Below are 17,459 nucleotides of genomic sequence, written 5' to 3'. Positions count from 1 at the left end.
TGCATGAGGCCTATGAGGAAATGAATCAGGGACATTTTGAAGCTCAGTTCACTGTTTTGGAATGTGCAAAAATTCCCCTCAAGTCTTTGGAATCTTAAAGTTCCTTGCCTCAAAAACGCTTTGAAAACACACAAAATAGAATTAATCAGAAGATTTCTTTGTACAACATTGATGATGACTCGACGTTTCGCACTATTAATGTCCGTAGGTACTTTTCACACACATTTAATAGACTTTGTATTAAGGCATCAGACCACCTCTTCGCCATTAATTAGTGACAACTACTGTTTTTTTTCCATTTTGCTGAAAAATCCGCCACCCAGTATTTGATTTATCCTGTCACCATGTGCTGCGAGTTTGCACAACCAAATTATGAATATCACTTGCACACAAAAACAGCCTTACAATTGCACACTGAGGGCATTGTGGAAATTACTCTCGATTTTAGTAGAAATAAATGATTATATTCGCTTTTGTTACCGTTCTGCCACTTTCGAGACATACAAGAAACATTATATTAAAATATAACAATGGTGAATTTGCAGAACCAGTTCAATAAAAAGAATTCTCAACAGTATCTCACTGCAGCAAGCTACATAACAACGCAATATGTTATCTGTCAGGATGTGATTTACAAATCTGTAGGAAGGAAACTGTGATGAATGAAACTTGTTTGTAGTTGTCTGACATTTTAAGTTAAATGAAATACTTTTAGGAGTTGCATGAAGTCATTTTCCAAAGAGACCCATTTAATGACGCATCTGTCCATATAGTGCAGTGACGACAGTTAACATTAGCAATACAATGTGCAAAAGAACATAGTTTTACCCAAGGCCTCATGAGTATCAGCATTGTTGAGTTTATAACCTCCTAGATCCTATAGGCTAAGACTGGAGATCCAGGAAAAAACGTGTTTCTTTCCACACCTGGCGTATAAGCCGTCTTTTATGACAGAAATGTTGTGTGGGAACAGTATCGGCCTGCCAAATCAACCTAATTTGCAGGGCAGCCTATATGTCAGAGGCAAAAAACGGTTTTTCCAGGGTACCCTGTATGACAGGCACGTTGTGTTGAACTAGTATCGGCCTACTTTATCGACCCGATTTGAATGGCACCCTGTACATCAGGGGAAAAGAAATGATTTTCAGTCCCATGATTGCTCTGCAAGGCAGGCATTTTGGGTAAGAGTATTGGCCTGCTTTATTGAACTACGTTGGATGCGCCATATGTGTCGATGAGCATGGCTGGGGAGAGGTTGAAATGGACAGTGATGGGAAGGAGGAAACAGACAGGGGAGGAGGAGGTCGAGATACATGAGTCAGTTAGAAGGTTTAGAGAGTAGGGGTCAAGTGAAAAAGGAAGCTGGGAAGTGGCGATGTAAAGAGGGAAACGAAGGATGATTTCCTCATACAGAGAAAGAGATGGTAATGGAGAAGGGGTGGAGGAAATAGAAAAGGAGAGGCAGGGTGAGGTGGACAGCCAGAGGGAGGGAGAGGCAGACACAGAGAGGGGAGGAGGAGGTGTGTTTGAAATATGTGTTGAATGCATATATGGGCGAAACCATAGGGCAAAATCTAGTATACAAATATCTTCGAGATGTTTACGTTTCTTGAGGCCATTTCTCACAACATTGCATCCAAGTCTCTCGACTGTTGTATAAACCAGCTTTCAAATATCTTCGTTGCATATCATCCATCACTTGGTTTTACCATTGTGCACAGGACGTTCTTTTTCCTCTTGTATGGAGGTTGCCAACAAAGTACTTTTTGCAGCCATCATACATTGTCTATTCTGATCCCACGTCCATATCACCTTAAACACAATGTTTCTACCTCCTTTTTGATGTACGTTGGAGTTTTCATTCGCTTCCACGTTTCCTTGTTCGGGATCTTCTCTCGCCTCGAAACTCTACGTCTTCACAGAAAATCCATTTCGAATGGCTCTCAGCACTATGGGACTCAAGATCTGAGGTCATCAGTCCCATACAACTTAGAACTACTTAAACCAAACTAACCTAAGGACATCACACACATCCATGCCCGAGGCAGGATTCGAACCTGCGACCGTAGCAGTCACGTGGTTCCGGACTGAAGTGCCTTGAACCGTACGGCCACCGCGGGCGACAAAATCCATTTCCACAGCTTCAAGCTTTCTTTATCTTGTTTTGTCAGTCCCCATGGTTTTGCTCTAGATAAACAAATGATTTACATTATTGATTAATACAAACGGTTTTCGTCTTTTTCTTAACTTTATTTTAGCAACTCATGGACTTCAACTTACTGGTTGTTTGCGTGGCTTCGTTGTGCTCTGTCATCTTTCCTGTTTACAGGAGCATAGATCTGGTTGCGAAATTGTAACTCCCTGATATTTATACTTTCGACATTCATCAGAAGTACTTCAGTCTACGATCTATATCTACATCTACATCTACATCTACATGACTACTCTGCAATTTACATTTAAGTGCTTGGCAGAGGGTTCATCGAACCACAATCATACTATCTCTCTACCGTTCCACTCCCGAACAGCGTGCGGGAAAAACGAACACCTAAACCTTTCTGTTCGAGCTCTGATTTCTCTTATTTTATTTTGATGATCATTCCTACCTATGTAGGTTGGGCTCAACAAAATATTTTCGCATTCGGAAGACAAAGTTGGTGACTGAAATTTCATAAATAGATCTCGCCGCGACGAAAAACGTCTTTCCTGTAATGAATTCCATCCCAATTCGCGTATCATATCTGCCACACTCTCTCCCCTATTAGGTGATAATACAAAACGAGCTGCCCTTTCTTGCACCCTTTCGATGTCCTCCGTCAATCCCACCTGGTAAGGACCCCACACCGCGCAGCAATATTCTAACAGAGGACGAACGAGTGTAGTGTAAGCTGTCTCTTTAATGGACTTGTTGCATCTTCTAAGTGTCCTGCCAATGAAACGCAACCTTTGGCTCGCCTTCCCCGCAATATTATCTATGTGGTCTTTCCAACTGAAGTTGTTCGTAATTTTAACACCCAGGTACTTAGTTGAATTGACAGCCTTGAGAACTGTACTATTTATCGAGTAATCGAATTCCAACAGATTTCTTTTGGAACTCATGTGGATCACCTCACTTTTCGTTATTTAGCGTCAACTGCCACCTGCCACACCATACAGCAATCTTTTCTAAATCGCTTTGCAACTGATACTGGTCTTCGGATGACCTTACTAGACGGTAAGTTACAGCATCATCTGCGAACAACCTAAGAGAAACGCTCAGATTGTCACCCAGGTCATTTATATAGATCAGGAACAGCAGAGGTCCCAGGACACTTCCCTTGGGGAGCACCTGATATCACTTCAGTTTTACTCGATGACTTGCCGTCTATTACCACGAACTGCGACCTTCCCGAGAGGAAATCACGAATCCAGTCGCACAAATGAGACGATACCCCATAGGCCCGCTGCTTGATTAGAAGTCGCTTGCGAGGAACGGTGTCAAAATCAACTTGAGATCCCCTGTCGATAGCGGCCATTACTTCGTGCGAATAAAGAGCTAGCTGCGTTGCACAAGAACGATGTTTTCTGAAACCATGCTGATTACGTATCAATAGATCGTTCCCTTCGAGGTGATTCATAATGTTTGAATACAGTATATGTTCCAAAACCCTACTGCAAACCGACGTCAGTGATATAGGTCTGTAGTTCGATGGATTACTCCTACTACCCTTCTTAAACACTGGTGCGACCTGAGCAATTTTTCAATCTGTAGGTACAGATCTATCGGTGAGCGAGCGGTTGTATATGATTGCTAAGTAGGGAGCTATTGTATCAACGTAATGTGAAAGGAACCTAATCGGTATACAATCTGGACCTGAAGACTTGCCCGTATCAAGCGATTTGAGTTGCTTCGCAACCCCTAAGGTATCTACTTCTAAGAAACTCATATTAGCAGCTGTTCGTGTTTCAAATTCTGGAATATTCCATTCGTCTTCCCTGGTGAAGGAATTTCGGAAAACTGCGTTCAATAACTCCGCTTTAGCGGCACAGTCGTCGGTAACAGTACCATCGGCACTGCGCAGCGAAGGTATTGACTGCATCTTGCCGCTTGTTGACTTTATATACGACCAGAATTTCTTCGGATTTTCTACCAAATTTCGAGACAATGTTTCGTTGTGGAACCTATTAAAGGCATCTCGCATTGAAGTCCGTGCCAAATTTCGCGCGTCTGTAAATTTTAGCCAATCTTCGGGATTTCGCGTTCTTCTGAACTTCGCATTCTTTTTCCGTTGCTTCTGCAACAGCGTTCGGATCTGTTTTGTGTACCACGGGGGATCAGTTCCATCTCTTACCATTTTATGAGGTATGAATCTCTCAATTGCTGTTGCTATTATATCTTTGAATTTGAGCCACATCTCGTCTACATTTGCATAGTCAGTTCGGAAGGAATGAAGATTGTCTCTTAGGAAGGCTTCTAGTGACACTTTATCCGCTTTTTTAAATAAAATTATTTTGCGTTTGTTTCTGGTGGATTTGGAAGAAACAGTATTGAGCTTAGCTACAACGACCTTGTGATCACTAATCCCTGTATCAGTCATGATGCTATCAGGTCTGGATTGTTTGTGGCTAAGAGGTCAAGTGTGTTTTCGCAACCATCTACAATTCGCGTGGGTTCGTGGACTAACTGCTCGAAATAATTTTCGGATAAAGCATTTAGGACAATCTCGGAAGATGTTTTCTGCCTACCACCAGTTTTGTACAAGTATTTTTGCCAACATATCGAGGGAAGGTTGAAGTCCCCACCAGCTATAACCGCATGAGTGGGGTATTTATTTGTTACGGGGACTAAAATTTTCTCTGAACTGTTCAGCAACTATATCATCGGAGTCTGGCGGTCGGTAGAAAGAGCCAATTATTAAAGCCAATTATTAACTTAGTTCGGCTGTTAAGTATAACCTCCACCCATACCAATTCGCACGGAGTATCTACTTCGACTTCACTACAAGATAAACCACTACTGACAGACACAAACACTCCACCACCAATTCTGCCTAATCTATCTTTCCTGAACACAGTCTGAGACTTCGTAAAAATTTCTGCAGTACTTATTTCAGGCTTTAGATAGTGTCTTGATTTTTATTTCCTATAGAGATTTTTATAAGTTTATTGTTTGTCTGGCCTTGTTGTATGTTGCTATGGTTCTATTTATCGTGTACTCTACGTCATAATCATTTACAGCCGACATAAACTGATCGCCGGTGAGCAATAATCACAATAGGTAATCCCCATCTATGCCTAGGCTCATTCCTCCACATTTTTTGTCCATTCCGTATTTCGTTCAGATAATATACGAAGAGTGTAGGTGGTAACAGCATTATTTTCTAAAGCCTTTGATTGGTCGTATTACTTCAGAGAATTCTCTTTTTATTACATTTCTTGCCTCTAATCCGTCCCAAACATCTTTAACCGAAGCAACATATAGCTTATTTATTGTGTTCTTGTCGCAATATCGATACAGATATTTTACTGGGGCAGCGTCATACGCTTTTTGTCAATCTATGAAAATTATATGTCTGTCTGCTCGTTTGCTCTCGTTTATTCATGTCTTCTTTACAGTAAATATATTATCTACAATGGATCATTCTGCGTTAAAACCACTCTGTTCTTCTCCTATTTCGATTTAGTTCTCCATATGTTCATAATTCGACCCTATAGTATTCCCATCTGAGGCGGCAGTCCTGATGTCCCTGCAGTTGCTCCTACACTTCTTTATCCTTTCTTATGAAACAGAATAAAGCATGTTTTTTCCTATTCTTTTGGGGGTCTTCTTCTTTTGTCAGGCACTTATTTTTAAGGCGTCCGCTGTTGTACGTTTTCCCGGCTCAGTGGGATTTCCTCCTGGGCCTAGAGTTTTTCCAGTTTTTCAATTTTTATTGATTTCTGTAACTCTTTCATAGATTCACTTGGCACTTTTCTCTCCTTAATACATAGGACTGAGATTTGGGCGTCCTAGCGTCCACTGGGATTAGCAATAGAAAGACAAATAATGCAGCCTTTCGTTAGTTCTGAGATAGGGTCACGCTCTAAGGTAAAGGTTGTGTATGCTCTCGGTTTCAATCTCGATGGTGGTGAGGATTTTACCGAATCGATGACGGAGCTACAAGCAAACTGGATATAAATAAGAAAATCTTAAGAAAAATTCTACATCTCAGTACTTACAATGTGCTATTACTTACCATAACGGCGAGAAACATAATATACTGCATATTTGATAGTGCCTTTTCTTCTTCTGTCAAAAAAGTGTTTGAATTTTTTTTAATCCTCAGTTCTATTTTTGAAATTTTGACACTAAACGATTTGTTATCTGGGTTTCTTTCTGCGTATACTAGAACAGCCACAATTCCATGCTATTTTAGTGTAGTGTAGGACAGCACACAAACTCAAGTCATTTCACAGTCCAAAGTGCGTAAACCTAACTCACTCGTGCCGACTCATTCACGCTTGTGTTAGAGATACTTTATCTTTTACTAAAATTACTTTTATAATAGGGTAATTGTGATAAACTGTAATTTCTTTGTATTAGCACAGTACATATTTTAATAGTGTTTCTCCATCAGTTCATTGAACACAGTAGTTAACGTAACAATTAATCATCAACAATAAATGCTGTCACACTTTATAATACAGCCTTACAGTATCAGGTATTATGCCAATTCTACATCTGTAGTAGCTTACCTGTACCGAGTTAAAGATGCTGTTTAGTTTGGTTTCAACAGCATTTTGATCTGGAAAGGAATATTTTTGGCGAATCTACAACACGGAGTAAGAGAGGTAAACATCTGAGTGTGCAAGGTCAGAAGATTATATGCGTAAAGAGTGACCTTTCCTTCAATCAGCGCAGCACATTATCGTGTAGTAGCAACATTTGCCGCAGATTTGTTTGTACTTTATATTACACTGTGAATCAAAGGAGCTTCAATTGATGGAAACAAATGAGAAATGCTAGCTGCGATGGACGCGTAATTGGGGAGGAGTTTGTCACGCAACATCCTTTTTTGCAACACCGTATCCAAAATAGTATCGGTCCAAAATGCCTTTTTTTCGAGTATTTGTCTTTTTTGGGCTTAGCCACTAATTTCCTCTTAAGAAGTTAACTTATAGGATCATAACCTGTTACCAGTAACAGTATTGCCTGATGACGATCATCTTTGATTTTTCTTGCTTTTAATCAGAGCTTGCAGTACTCCGACACCCAAACTATGAATCTTTGCTGTTGAACTCAAATCTCACAGGAAGATTAAATGGTCGCATTTCTTCATGTATGTCAGTTGTCAAGACTTTCTTGACTGAAAAGTCCCTCATGCCAGAACGAGGTTTCTCGAAACAACAAAACAATTTTCTGACGTGTTTTGCCATATAGCACTCTCCCCCAAACGATACAATTGTTTTGAACTGCCTGTGCTACCGTTATCAGGCTATTAAACCCCTAAGCGAACTACATATTGCAAATGTTAGTCCTCTTACCACTAGCGAGTCTACATAAAATAGGGTTAAAATTTAATCAACGATCATAGGATTCAAATACGCAAAATCCAATATGCAACTGTAAGGCAAATACTGGAACTTCAAATACGAAAATGACAGTTCATAAATCCACACATAGTAACCTAAGCATGTTGTGTAACTGTACAGTGTTCACTCAGTTTATGGAAATTATTTTGCACCGAAAATTAAATTACTATAACAAGCAATTCAGTGTTTACCAATGTGAGAGCAGAATCATGCAAGAAAGGAACACCAAGCAGTCACCATCTGTTCGGATAGTTGCGGCCTTACGCGGCCGTAGGGTGACCGCTGTGGAGCGAGGAAACTCTCAAGCATTTACTTTTACGATCTAGACGCAACCACAAGCTCTTTCACGATAGGTTTTCTTGTAGCCAGTGGATTACGAAGTGACGTTATCTCTGATGTTCAATGAAACTAATACATCCGAAAAGCGGTTAAAGAAATAAATGTACGAGTGGCCTTGAACTCGCAATATTTCATTTACATTGCACGGCTTTTACCACTAGACCACGAGTAGATAGGTCACCGTTCAACACCTCAAGCTGAAGACAGCACTTCCTCCTGGAACTGTTCTACAACACAGTGTTAACAGATAATGCAGATTGCCAGACTGAATTCTGAGGGGCAGCCTCTGTTGGGTCCTTAAGTGAACGACTCGGACTTACATGCGCCGGCCAACGGCCATGTTTTATGTCAAAGAAAGTAAATAGAGTATGAGAATGAATGTCAGTATGACTGAGTAGATAAGCGCCCCACGTGGGCACAAGATCAAATTTCCTAGTCCAGTCTAAAAGCAGAAAAATGGAAGAATTTACTGTGGGTTATAATTACATCGAGAGTGAAAATGTTAGGAACAACTGAGTTCAGCAAATTTTAGTAGCAATGCATCCCCTAAGCCGGAAGCACGTGTCAACCTCGTTAGTAATAGTAACAACTTGAATGCAGACAGAACCCCGGCCTTAGGCGGGATAACGAACGAACGGTTACCTGAGATTGCATACCACTGACACGAAAATTTTAACTGTCGTTTATCGATCTCTCCTGGCAAAGCGTCCGACTGGTTGAAAGTACCCAAAGAACACTACTTAAGACAAGTCTCTCACCTGGGAACCTAGTAGTCTGGAGAGCTATTTCTGCCACTCATATTTGTTGCCATACAAAAAAGTTGGTTACAAGGATAATTGTGTCTTTGTGCTTAGTAGAGATCCCTTAATGTTTTAATGAAAGGAGGCAACAATTCTCAATTAAATTTCAGTCGAATTTGCAAGAGATTTTCTTAGACAATTCTTGCTCCTCATCACAACGTGTAGGCCTTCACTTCCAGCGTCTTCATTAGTTAAAACTTCCGGGCTTAGAGGCCGTGGTCGATCTGTAAAACTTCTTCTTCCTGACGTTTCGTTGTCAACTGGCTGCCAGGCCGAGGAAGTCAGGTTTATATACAGCGCATAGAGGGCACCAACACACGTCACGTGGGGCCGACTGTCACATCGCTGGTGCAAAGTCGAGCGCTGTTCCTGACCTAACTTTAAGCCTTCCTCTTTTCTATTAAAATTATTGTTGTGTTTCTGAATCTCAATAGCTTCTCTATACATGCGTGCATAATAATGCGATGTCCTGGCTAGCGCGCTGGTCTCACTAAATTCTATTTCGTGATCACAGTATTTAAAAATGTGTTCCGCTACAGCTGATTTGTCGCTATGTTCCAGTCGACAGTTCCTTTTGTGTTCGGTTAAGCGGGTATTGACACTTCTTTTCCGTTGTTCCAATGTAAACCTGCCCACAGCTACACGGAATTTTATACACCCCAGGAGTTGCTAAGGGGTGTCGAGCTTCTTTCGCCGATCTTAAGCACTCACTGATCTTCTTGGTGGTCTAAAGATTGTTTCAACTTGAAACTTGGCCAGAACTTTCCCAAAAACGTCCGTAATATTCCGAATAAATGGAAGGAAAACTTTCCAGCTGACAGTTGTTGTTGCTGAAAGTTGTCAGACACTTTTCTTCTGGGATGAAGTGCTCGATCTATCTCGTTGTCAGCGGATCCATTTTTCTAAAAAGTAGCTCGCAAATGATTTAGTCCATCTTGTAAATAAACTGGCTCACAGATCTTATTAGCTCTTTCCACCAATGTTTTAATGACACCTCTCTTCTGCCTGCGATGATGGTTCGAATCCTTGGGGAGGCAACGCTCGATGTGTGTATCTTTTCTACACACTTTATGCCCTATACTCCCATCTTACCGTTTAATTACTGATACATCAAAAGAATTAAGTTCTCCATTACTCTCTTCCTCCATAGTAAACTGTATTTTTGGATTAATACTATTTAGGTGCATCAAGAAACCACATAACTCTTCTTCACCGTGATTGCAAACCACAAAAGCGTCATCCATATACCGATAACACTTAATGTTCTTTTTACTGGACGGAGAGGGGCTGCCAATGGCCACTCCTTCGGTTAGTTCGTAAAACTCATTATTATGCTGGAAATAAATTGTGGACAGGCAATGTCGAAACAGTTACTATATCAGTGGGAAACATATCAACTATGTATGAAAGAGCTTCGTCAACAGGAACCGTGGTAAACAGGGATACCACATCAAAACTGGCAAGGATATCTCCTTGGCTGACACTAATCGCCTTCAGTTTTTCGATAAAATGTGATAATTAGTTTTACCAACATGCTGTTGCAGCCGACACTTGAGTAGGCGATGCAATAGCACTCACTATCGGTCTCACTGGGACATTAGGCTTATGTTTCTTCCCAAGCCTAAATAATCCAGGAGGGTAAGCTTCCGTTTTGCATAGATTTTTTATCCTCTGTAGGAATGGAAGACTTTTTTGTTAATCGACTGGTAGCTCCTAACTCTTTTGTTGTAAGATCCTTCTGAAGCTTTTTATAAGTGTTAGAATTCAAAAGGTCACTGATCTTCTTATGGTAGTCCTCATTCTTCATCACAACGGAAGCATTTGCGTCATCGATGTTCGATTCCTCTGCTTTTGTAATTTATACCTGGATTTCATGCCAATCACTTTGTTTTTTTTTCTTTCAATTTCTTCTTTAAATTTTTCTGTGTTTTCTATTGTAGCATTAGCTGCAGTGGGGTTGTGTTTGATTACTTTCTTGGTTGTATTTTTTGTTTTGGACGGGATAAATTGTATTTTAGTGTTAGATAATTGTCTAAATCAAATTTCCTATTTCTGATTACTTTATGTTCATAACTTCCATGATATTCCTTTTATATTTGGTTATGTGATAAATCTGAAATTCTTCTAGGACTGGATTTGGATATATCCAAGTTTTGGTTTCTCTTGGTATTTTCTTAAAATCTGTTGACATCAATTTTATCTGAAAAATTTTACACATATTGATCAGTCTCTCACCACTTCTGTTTTTCCTCAAGTGTTCTGGCTATTCACCTTACAGTATTCTTAAATTTCTTTATAAATTCTCTAAAATTTCTTGTTAATTACATTGTCATCTAAGAACGTCGTTTCCTTCATTGCTCAAATTTGTACAAATACTTCTAATTCCTTCTGTTTCCTAATTTTCAGAAGAGAGTTTATACACTCCTGGAAATTGAAATAAGAACACCGTGAATTCATTGTCCCAGGAAGGGGAAACTTTATTGACACATTCCTGGGGTCAGATACATCACATGATCACACTGACAGAACCACAGGCACATAGACACAGGCAACAGAGCATGCACAATGTCGGCACTAGTACAGTGTATATCCACCTTTCGCAGCAATGCAGGCTGCTATTCTCCCATGGAGACGATCGTAGAGATGCTGGATGTAGTCCTGTGGAACGGCTTGCCATGCCATTTCCACCTGGCGCCTCAGTTGGACCAGCGTTCGTGCTGGACGTGCAGACCGCGTGAGACGACGCTTCATCCAGTCCCAAACATGCTCAATGGGGGACAAATCCGGAGATCTTGCTGGCCAGGGTAGTTGACTTACACCTTCTAGAGCACGTTGGGTGGCACGGGATACATGCGGACGTGCATTGTCCTGTTGGAACAGCAAGTTCCCTTGCCGGTCTAGGAATGGTAGAACGATGGGTTCGATACCGGTTTGGATGTACCGTGCACTATTCAGTGTCCCCTCGACGATCACCAGTGGTGTACGGCCAGTGTAGGAGATCGCTCCCCACACCATGATGCCGGGTGTTGGCCCTGTGTGCCTCGGTCGTATGCAGTCCTGATTGTGGCGCTCACCTGCACGGCGCCAAACACGCATACGACCATCATTGGCACCAAGGCAGAAGCGACTCTCATCGCTGAAGACGACACGTCTCAATTCGTCCCTCCATTCACGCCTGTCGCGACACCACTGGAGGCGGGCTGCACGATGTTGGGGCGTGAGCGGAAGACGGCCTAACGGTGTGCGGGACCGTAGCCCAGCTTCATGGAGACGGTTGCGAATGGTCCTCGCCGATACCCCAGGAGCAACAGTGTCCCTAATTTGCTGGGAAGTGGCGGTGCGGTCCCCTACGGCACTGCGTAGGATCCTACGGTCTTGGCGTGCATCCGTGCGTCGCTGCGGTCCGGTCCCAGGTCGACGGGCACGTGCACCTTCCGCCGACCACTGGCGACAACATCGATGTACTGTGGAGACCTCACGCCCCATGTGTTGAGCAATTCGGCGGTACGTCCACCTGGCCTCCCGCATGCCCACTATACGCCCTCGCTCAAAGTCCGTCAACTGCACATACGGTTCACGTCCACGCTGTCGCGGCATGCTACCAGTGTTAAAGACTGCGATGGAGCTCCGTATGCCACGGCAAACTGGCTGACACTGACGGCGGCGGTGCACAAATGCTGCGCAGCTAGCGCCATTCGACGGCCAACACCGCGGTTCCTGGTGTGTCCGCTGTGCCGTGCGTGTGATCATTGCTTGTACAGTCCTCTCGCAGTGTCCGGAGCAAGTATGGTGGGTCTGACACACCGGTGTCAATGTGTTCTTTTTTCCATTTCCAGGAGTGTAGTTACTGTCCCAAAGTAGTACTTTTCCTTGAACTTACGCTAAGAAGGCTTTTCAGTATAGTCCATGTCTTCATCATCGCATGCCCCAGAACCCTAGGTCCCAAAGCGTTGTAAGCATTACAAGATTCTTCATCATAGTTACCACGTGTGGTAGTGCATGCATGTGCGAACTTTCAACTTCGCGATTTGAAGTTGTAATTTGTAGTGAGAGAAAAAAATCCAGAGTCTTCCTTGAATTTCCAAAAAAAAATCTAGGTTTTTATGCAGGAACATTACTGATTGAACCGCCATTAACATGTGGAGCAGACGCTGTCGGGATACCGACAATAGCGTGTGGAACCATCGTACCCCCTGTCCACTTTAGCGTTGGACAATGGGCTGCCTCATTCGCCAACTCCGTTCAGGTCTTCACCGCGCCCTTGGAAAGGGAATCTTACGTGATAATATCAGGTGGGCAGCTCAACCAAGGTTTTTTTTTCTTTTTCGGAGATGTTAGTCCTATATCACTCCCACTTTACCCTGGGATGCGAAAGGCAACCTCAGAACCTTTAGAATCCAGGTTAGTGGACTTTATTATTAATGTTACTGGCAGCAGTAGTAGAAGCACTTCCAGTTTTAACTTTCTTGGTTCATAGTCAGTATTAACATTTACTGCCACTGTTTACTCTATAGGCATTCGAATCATTTTCATACTATTTGTCACATAAAAATTGCTATTTCTTAGGTAACAGTGATGTAAAAGATGTACTGTATGTGTGAAACCGTGGTCCAAAGTAAGAGAGGACCTAACTGCCCTAATCAAATCAGGTTAGATAAATAAATATATAAACTGCTGATCTGCTGATGATATCGAAACGTGCTTCTGTTTTAAGGAACGCTTTGCTACTGCCAGGTGCAGCACCTAATTTGGTGTGAGCATTTACATTCCCGAATTCGCTGTCTCCAAAGCAAAATTTCACATCGAAAGTTTGATTATGTGATAGGGTTGAGTCTTGCACTCAAGTGGAGCTGGTATAGATTCCATGCACATCCATGTTGTTGATTTTTTATTAGCATTTGGGACATGCCCATAAAGCCGTTTAAACAGTGAAATGTCATTTAAGACGATATGAACATAAGGACAAGAAAACACCCAGGCCCCGAGTTGAGAAAAATCTCTGACTCAGCCAGGAATAGAGCTCAGACCCCTTCACTTAGCTGTCCACCATACTAACCATGCAGCTGCTTTGGTGGAGCTACATTCATGCATAGTGCATCGATATTTGCGCTGGCCGGCTGTAGAGCACCTGTTTGGTAATACGGTTGTGTGTTTATGACGGTGGAACATGCTGATGGTGCAGGTGCTGTTTATTATATTATTACTTGTGAAATGCTTGATGGCTGGCAGCAGCAGCGGCACTGCCTGGTGTCGTATTTGAGTGCTGTCGGTGATGGTTGTAGCAGCATACCAGCATTGCTGGTACAGTTGATGATATTGCTACTTCTTATATGTTTGGTGCCCACAGTAATCTGGGATCTGCATGGTGAAGTGGTCATGCGTTATTGGCGGGGCAGTAGCAACCAGTGGCGTAGCGTGCGGGGAGACTTTGAGGCTTAGTCTCCCCTGTATTCCTGCTTAAAAAAGATGCAATAGTAATTCATAACAAAAATGCTAAGAGCTCTAAATGTGCGAAGACATCAGTTTTGTAGCCCGTGCCGCCGCACCCTGAGTATTGGTGTATCTGCCTGCTTGAGACTCGACTGCTCTCAGTCTCTGCCTCTCTTCCCTTACCTGGCTGTGTGCGCCTGCGTGCTGTAGTGGCATTCTCAGCTCCCCTCCACTTTCCCTCTTCCACGAAGGCTGGTACGCTGCCCTTGCTAACAGGTATCGAGACTAGTCTCTGCCGCTTCTATGCTGGCTTTTAACACGGAAGTGAACAGTCGCGCGGTTTGTGTTCATAGTCGTTCTTGTGTGATTTTAGCGCATATTTTCGTTGTGTCGCCAACATGAGTGAGCCAGAAACCAAACACCTTATAGAATTTTTATTAAAAACGCCTTTTTCTACATTAAAGAACGAAAAAAGTGCGAATTGAAGGACAAACGACCTATTCCTATCCTCAGTATAGTTTTAAGTGAAGCCAAACAAAAACGCACTTTTCAGACAGCCTGGTACGAAAAGTATACTTGGCTGTCTGCGAATGCAGTTAATAACAGATTATATTGTTATATATGTCTTCTGTTCGGTGGTGAAAAGGAATGGTGCAGTGAGGGCATTTGTACAATAAAGAACTTTGACAGGAAAGCACAAAATCATCAGATATCAAAACGTCACCTGCAGAACAAAGAATCATTTCAGTTATTGGGCAAAAGTAGACTTCAGCACGCCCTTTCTGAAGCCGCTCGTCTGACAGCATAAAAATACAACGAACAAGTTGCATCCAGCAGGAGAGTATTGGCTCGTTTTATTCAGGCAATTGTATTTATTTGTAAACAACAACTAGCCTTTTGAGGCCACCGAGAAGACAAATCCTCTAGCAACTAGGGTAACTATCTGGAATTGTTGGATTTACCAGCTCAAGGAGAGCAGTTAATCCGTGACCATCTGTCATCATCTTCAACCTTTAAAGGAACTTCTCCAGATATACAGAAAGATGTAATAGAAATGATAACTTTGGCAGTTAATGAGAAAATAAAATCTGAAATTCAGAACTGCAATTTCATTTCGATTAAAAAAAAATGGCTCTGAGCACTATGGGACTCAACTGCTGAGGTCATTAGTCCCCTAGAACTTAGAACTAGTTAAACCTAACTAACCTAAGGACATCACAAACGTCCATGCCCGAGGCAGGATTCGAACCTGCGACCGTAGCGGTCTTGCGGTTCCAGACTGCAGCGCCTTTAACCGCACGGCCACTTCGGCCGGCCATTTCGATTCAGGCTGATGAAACATTAGACACGTCATGCGAGAGTCAAATGATTATTATATTCAGATACTGTATTGCAGACAAAATTGAGGAAAGATTCGTTGGATTTTACGATGTTTCTGGAGATTACACTGCTGAAGATCTGTCAAACATTATTCATCCAGTATTGAAAGAATGGAATGTGGAAGGAACAGTGGTTAGTCAAACAGATGATGGCGCTTCAGTAATGGAGGGCAGAGAAAGAGGACTACAACAATTGGTGACGCAGTTCTGTCTCCATGCGCTGTTTATTCATTGTGAAGCACACCACCTGAATTTCGTACTGTTACATGCCTCCAAAATCATATGACAAGTACGCATATTTATAAGTGATAGTACTACATTCCATTCCTTTTTCAGCAAATCATCAAAACGAACTATATTGCTAACGGAGAAAGGATTTAAACTGCCAGACGAGAGCAACACTAGCTGAAACTTTCCTTCCAGGGCAGTTTCAACAATATCTAGTCATTTCTCAGAGTTATATGGTGCTTTTAATTATATAATTGATGATACAGACTCTCAATGGGAGCCAGAAGCTTTGAGCTGTGCTGCGGGAATGAAACGACGAATGGATGATCCTACGTTTGTCTACTTGCTTTGCATCTACCGAGGGTGCTTTGTTTATGTCGATCATTTCTTTAATGTACTTCAGTCAAATTCTGTCAGTCTAATTGCTTGCCACGACGAAATAAGAACTGTTTTGAGAAACTTATGACAATTAAGAACGGAAACATTCGTTGATGAATGCATTAAATGCAGCTTCTGTTTGAATGGCAACTTATCATCCTGTGACAGTCAAAAGACACCTCTCAGGGCATTAACTTACGAGATAATGGATTTGCAAATTGTTCAGATGGAAAGAAGATTTAAAGACTTTATCCCAAATTCAGTTTGTTGAACTTCTGAACGAAAAGTGTTTCCCAGACTATCAAAAACAATTCCCAAAGTTGAAACTGCTTCAGTTATTAGAACAAGAACAACTTGAGCATGAACTGTGTAACGTATACGCTGATGAGAAAAAACACTTATCTCCAAGAATCCTCTCAAAGGACATTGTCAACAATGATTTAAACTCTGTTTATGAAGAAACAACGAAGTTCGTGCTTTTGGTTTTGACCCTACCCGCAATTATAGCAAGCATAGATCGAACCATGAGTACTCTTAAACGAGTGAAGAATTATTTAAGGAATTCAATGTCCAACACCCGGGTGTCGTGTTTGAGCACGTTAGCAATAGAAAAGACACTATTTGGAGAGCTATCCAGTGATCAGATCTTTGTAGACCGAGTTATAGACTTATTCGTCTAAAGAAAAGACAGGCGCACTGCACTTGTGTACAAGAAAATATAAGTGCTTCTTCTCTTGCTACTGGAGTTCTACAAATTTGTCATCGTTTCTTGAACAAGTTAGCTATTATTATTATTAATATTATTATTATTAGTGGCGGTGGCAGTGGTAGTGGTAGTAGTAGTAGTAGTTGTTGTTGTTGTTTTATTTGATGCATTTTGTTTGATTTGTTTAAATTATTATTTATTGTACTATTTTCTCTCCCTATAATAACTGCAGAGTCTCCCCAACCTTTACAACCACGCTACGCCACTGGTAGCAACGTGCAGACATTGCCGGTGCTGCTGGCCATAATGCCACTTGTTAACTGCTTGGTGAGCCGCAGTAGTCTGGGACGTGGCTGGTGACGTGGTCGTGTGTTGTTGCCGGCGGTGGCGCAGCGTGCCGGCGCTGCTGGTGCTGTGCATGGTGTCGCTGTCTGTGAACGCGCGCGTGCTGGTGTCCGTGTGCTGGATCCGGCGGCCGCTGTCGCCCACGCTGCACATCTCGCTGAGCCTGGCCGGCGCAGACCTCTTCGCCTCGGCAGCCCTCGCCACCGGCCTCATGCTCAACAGCCTCTTCAAGGCGCTGCACCTCCAGCAGGACCAGTGCCTGCAATTCACCGTCGAGGCGCTCCGGCTCACAGGTACACACTC

The 17,459-nt window shown here is 42.3% G+C and overlaps 1 protein-coding gene across 1 annotated transcript in view; it reads left to right on the top strand.

Annotated features, from left to right (window-relative positions):
* Positions 1-17,459, top strand: part of LOC126260623 (trace amine-associated receptor 8a-like) — a 198,407-nt gene that overhangs the window by 54,228 nt on the left and 126,720 nt on the right. The window contains exon 2 of the mRNA XM_049957961.1: positions 17,205-17,449. Within this exon, the coding sequence (XP_049813918.1) occupies positions 17,205-17,449 (245 nt within the window). The remainder of the gene's footprint in view (positions 1-17,204; positions 17,450-17,459) is intronic.

The sequence above is a fragment of the Schistocerca nitens genome, chromosome 5, assembly GCF_023898315.1.
Source record: "Schistocerca nitens isolate TAMUIC-IGC-003100 chromosome 5, iqSchNite1.1, whole genome shotgun sequence".
Taxonomy (NCBI): domain Eukaryota; kingdom Metazoa; phylum Arthropoda; class Insecta; order Orthoptera; family Acrididae; genus Schistocerca; species Schistocerca nitens.
Note: the sequence above shows the minus strand (reverse complement) of the source record. Positions and strands in the feature narration are given on the sequence as shown.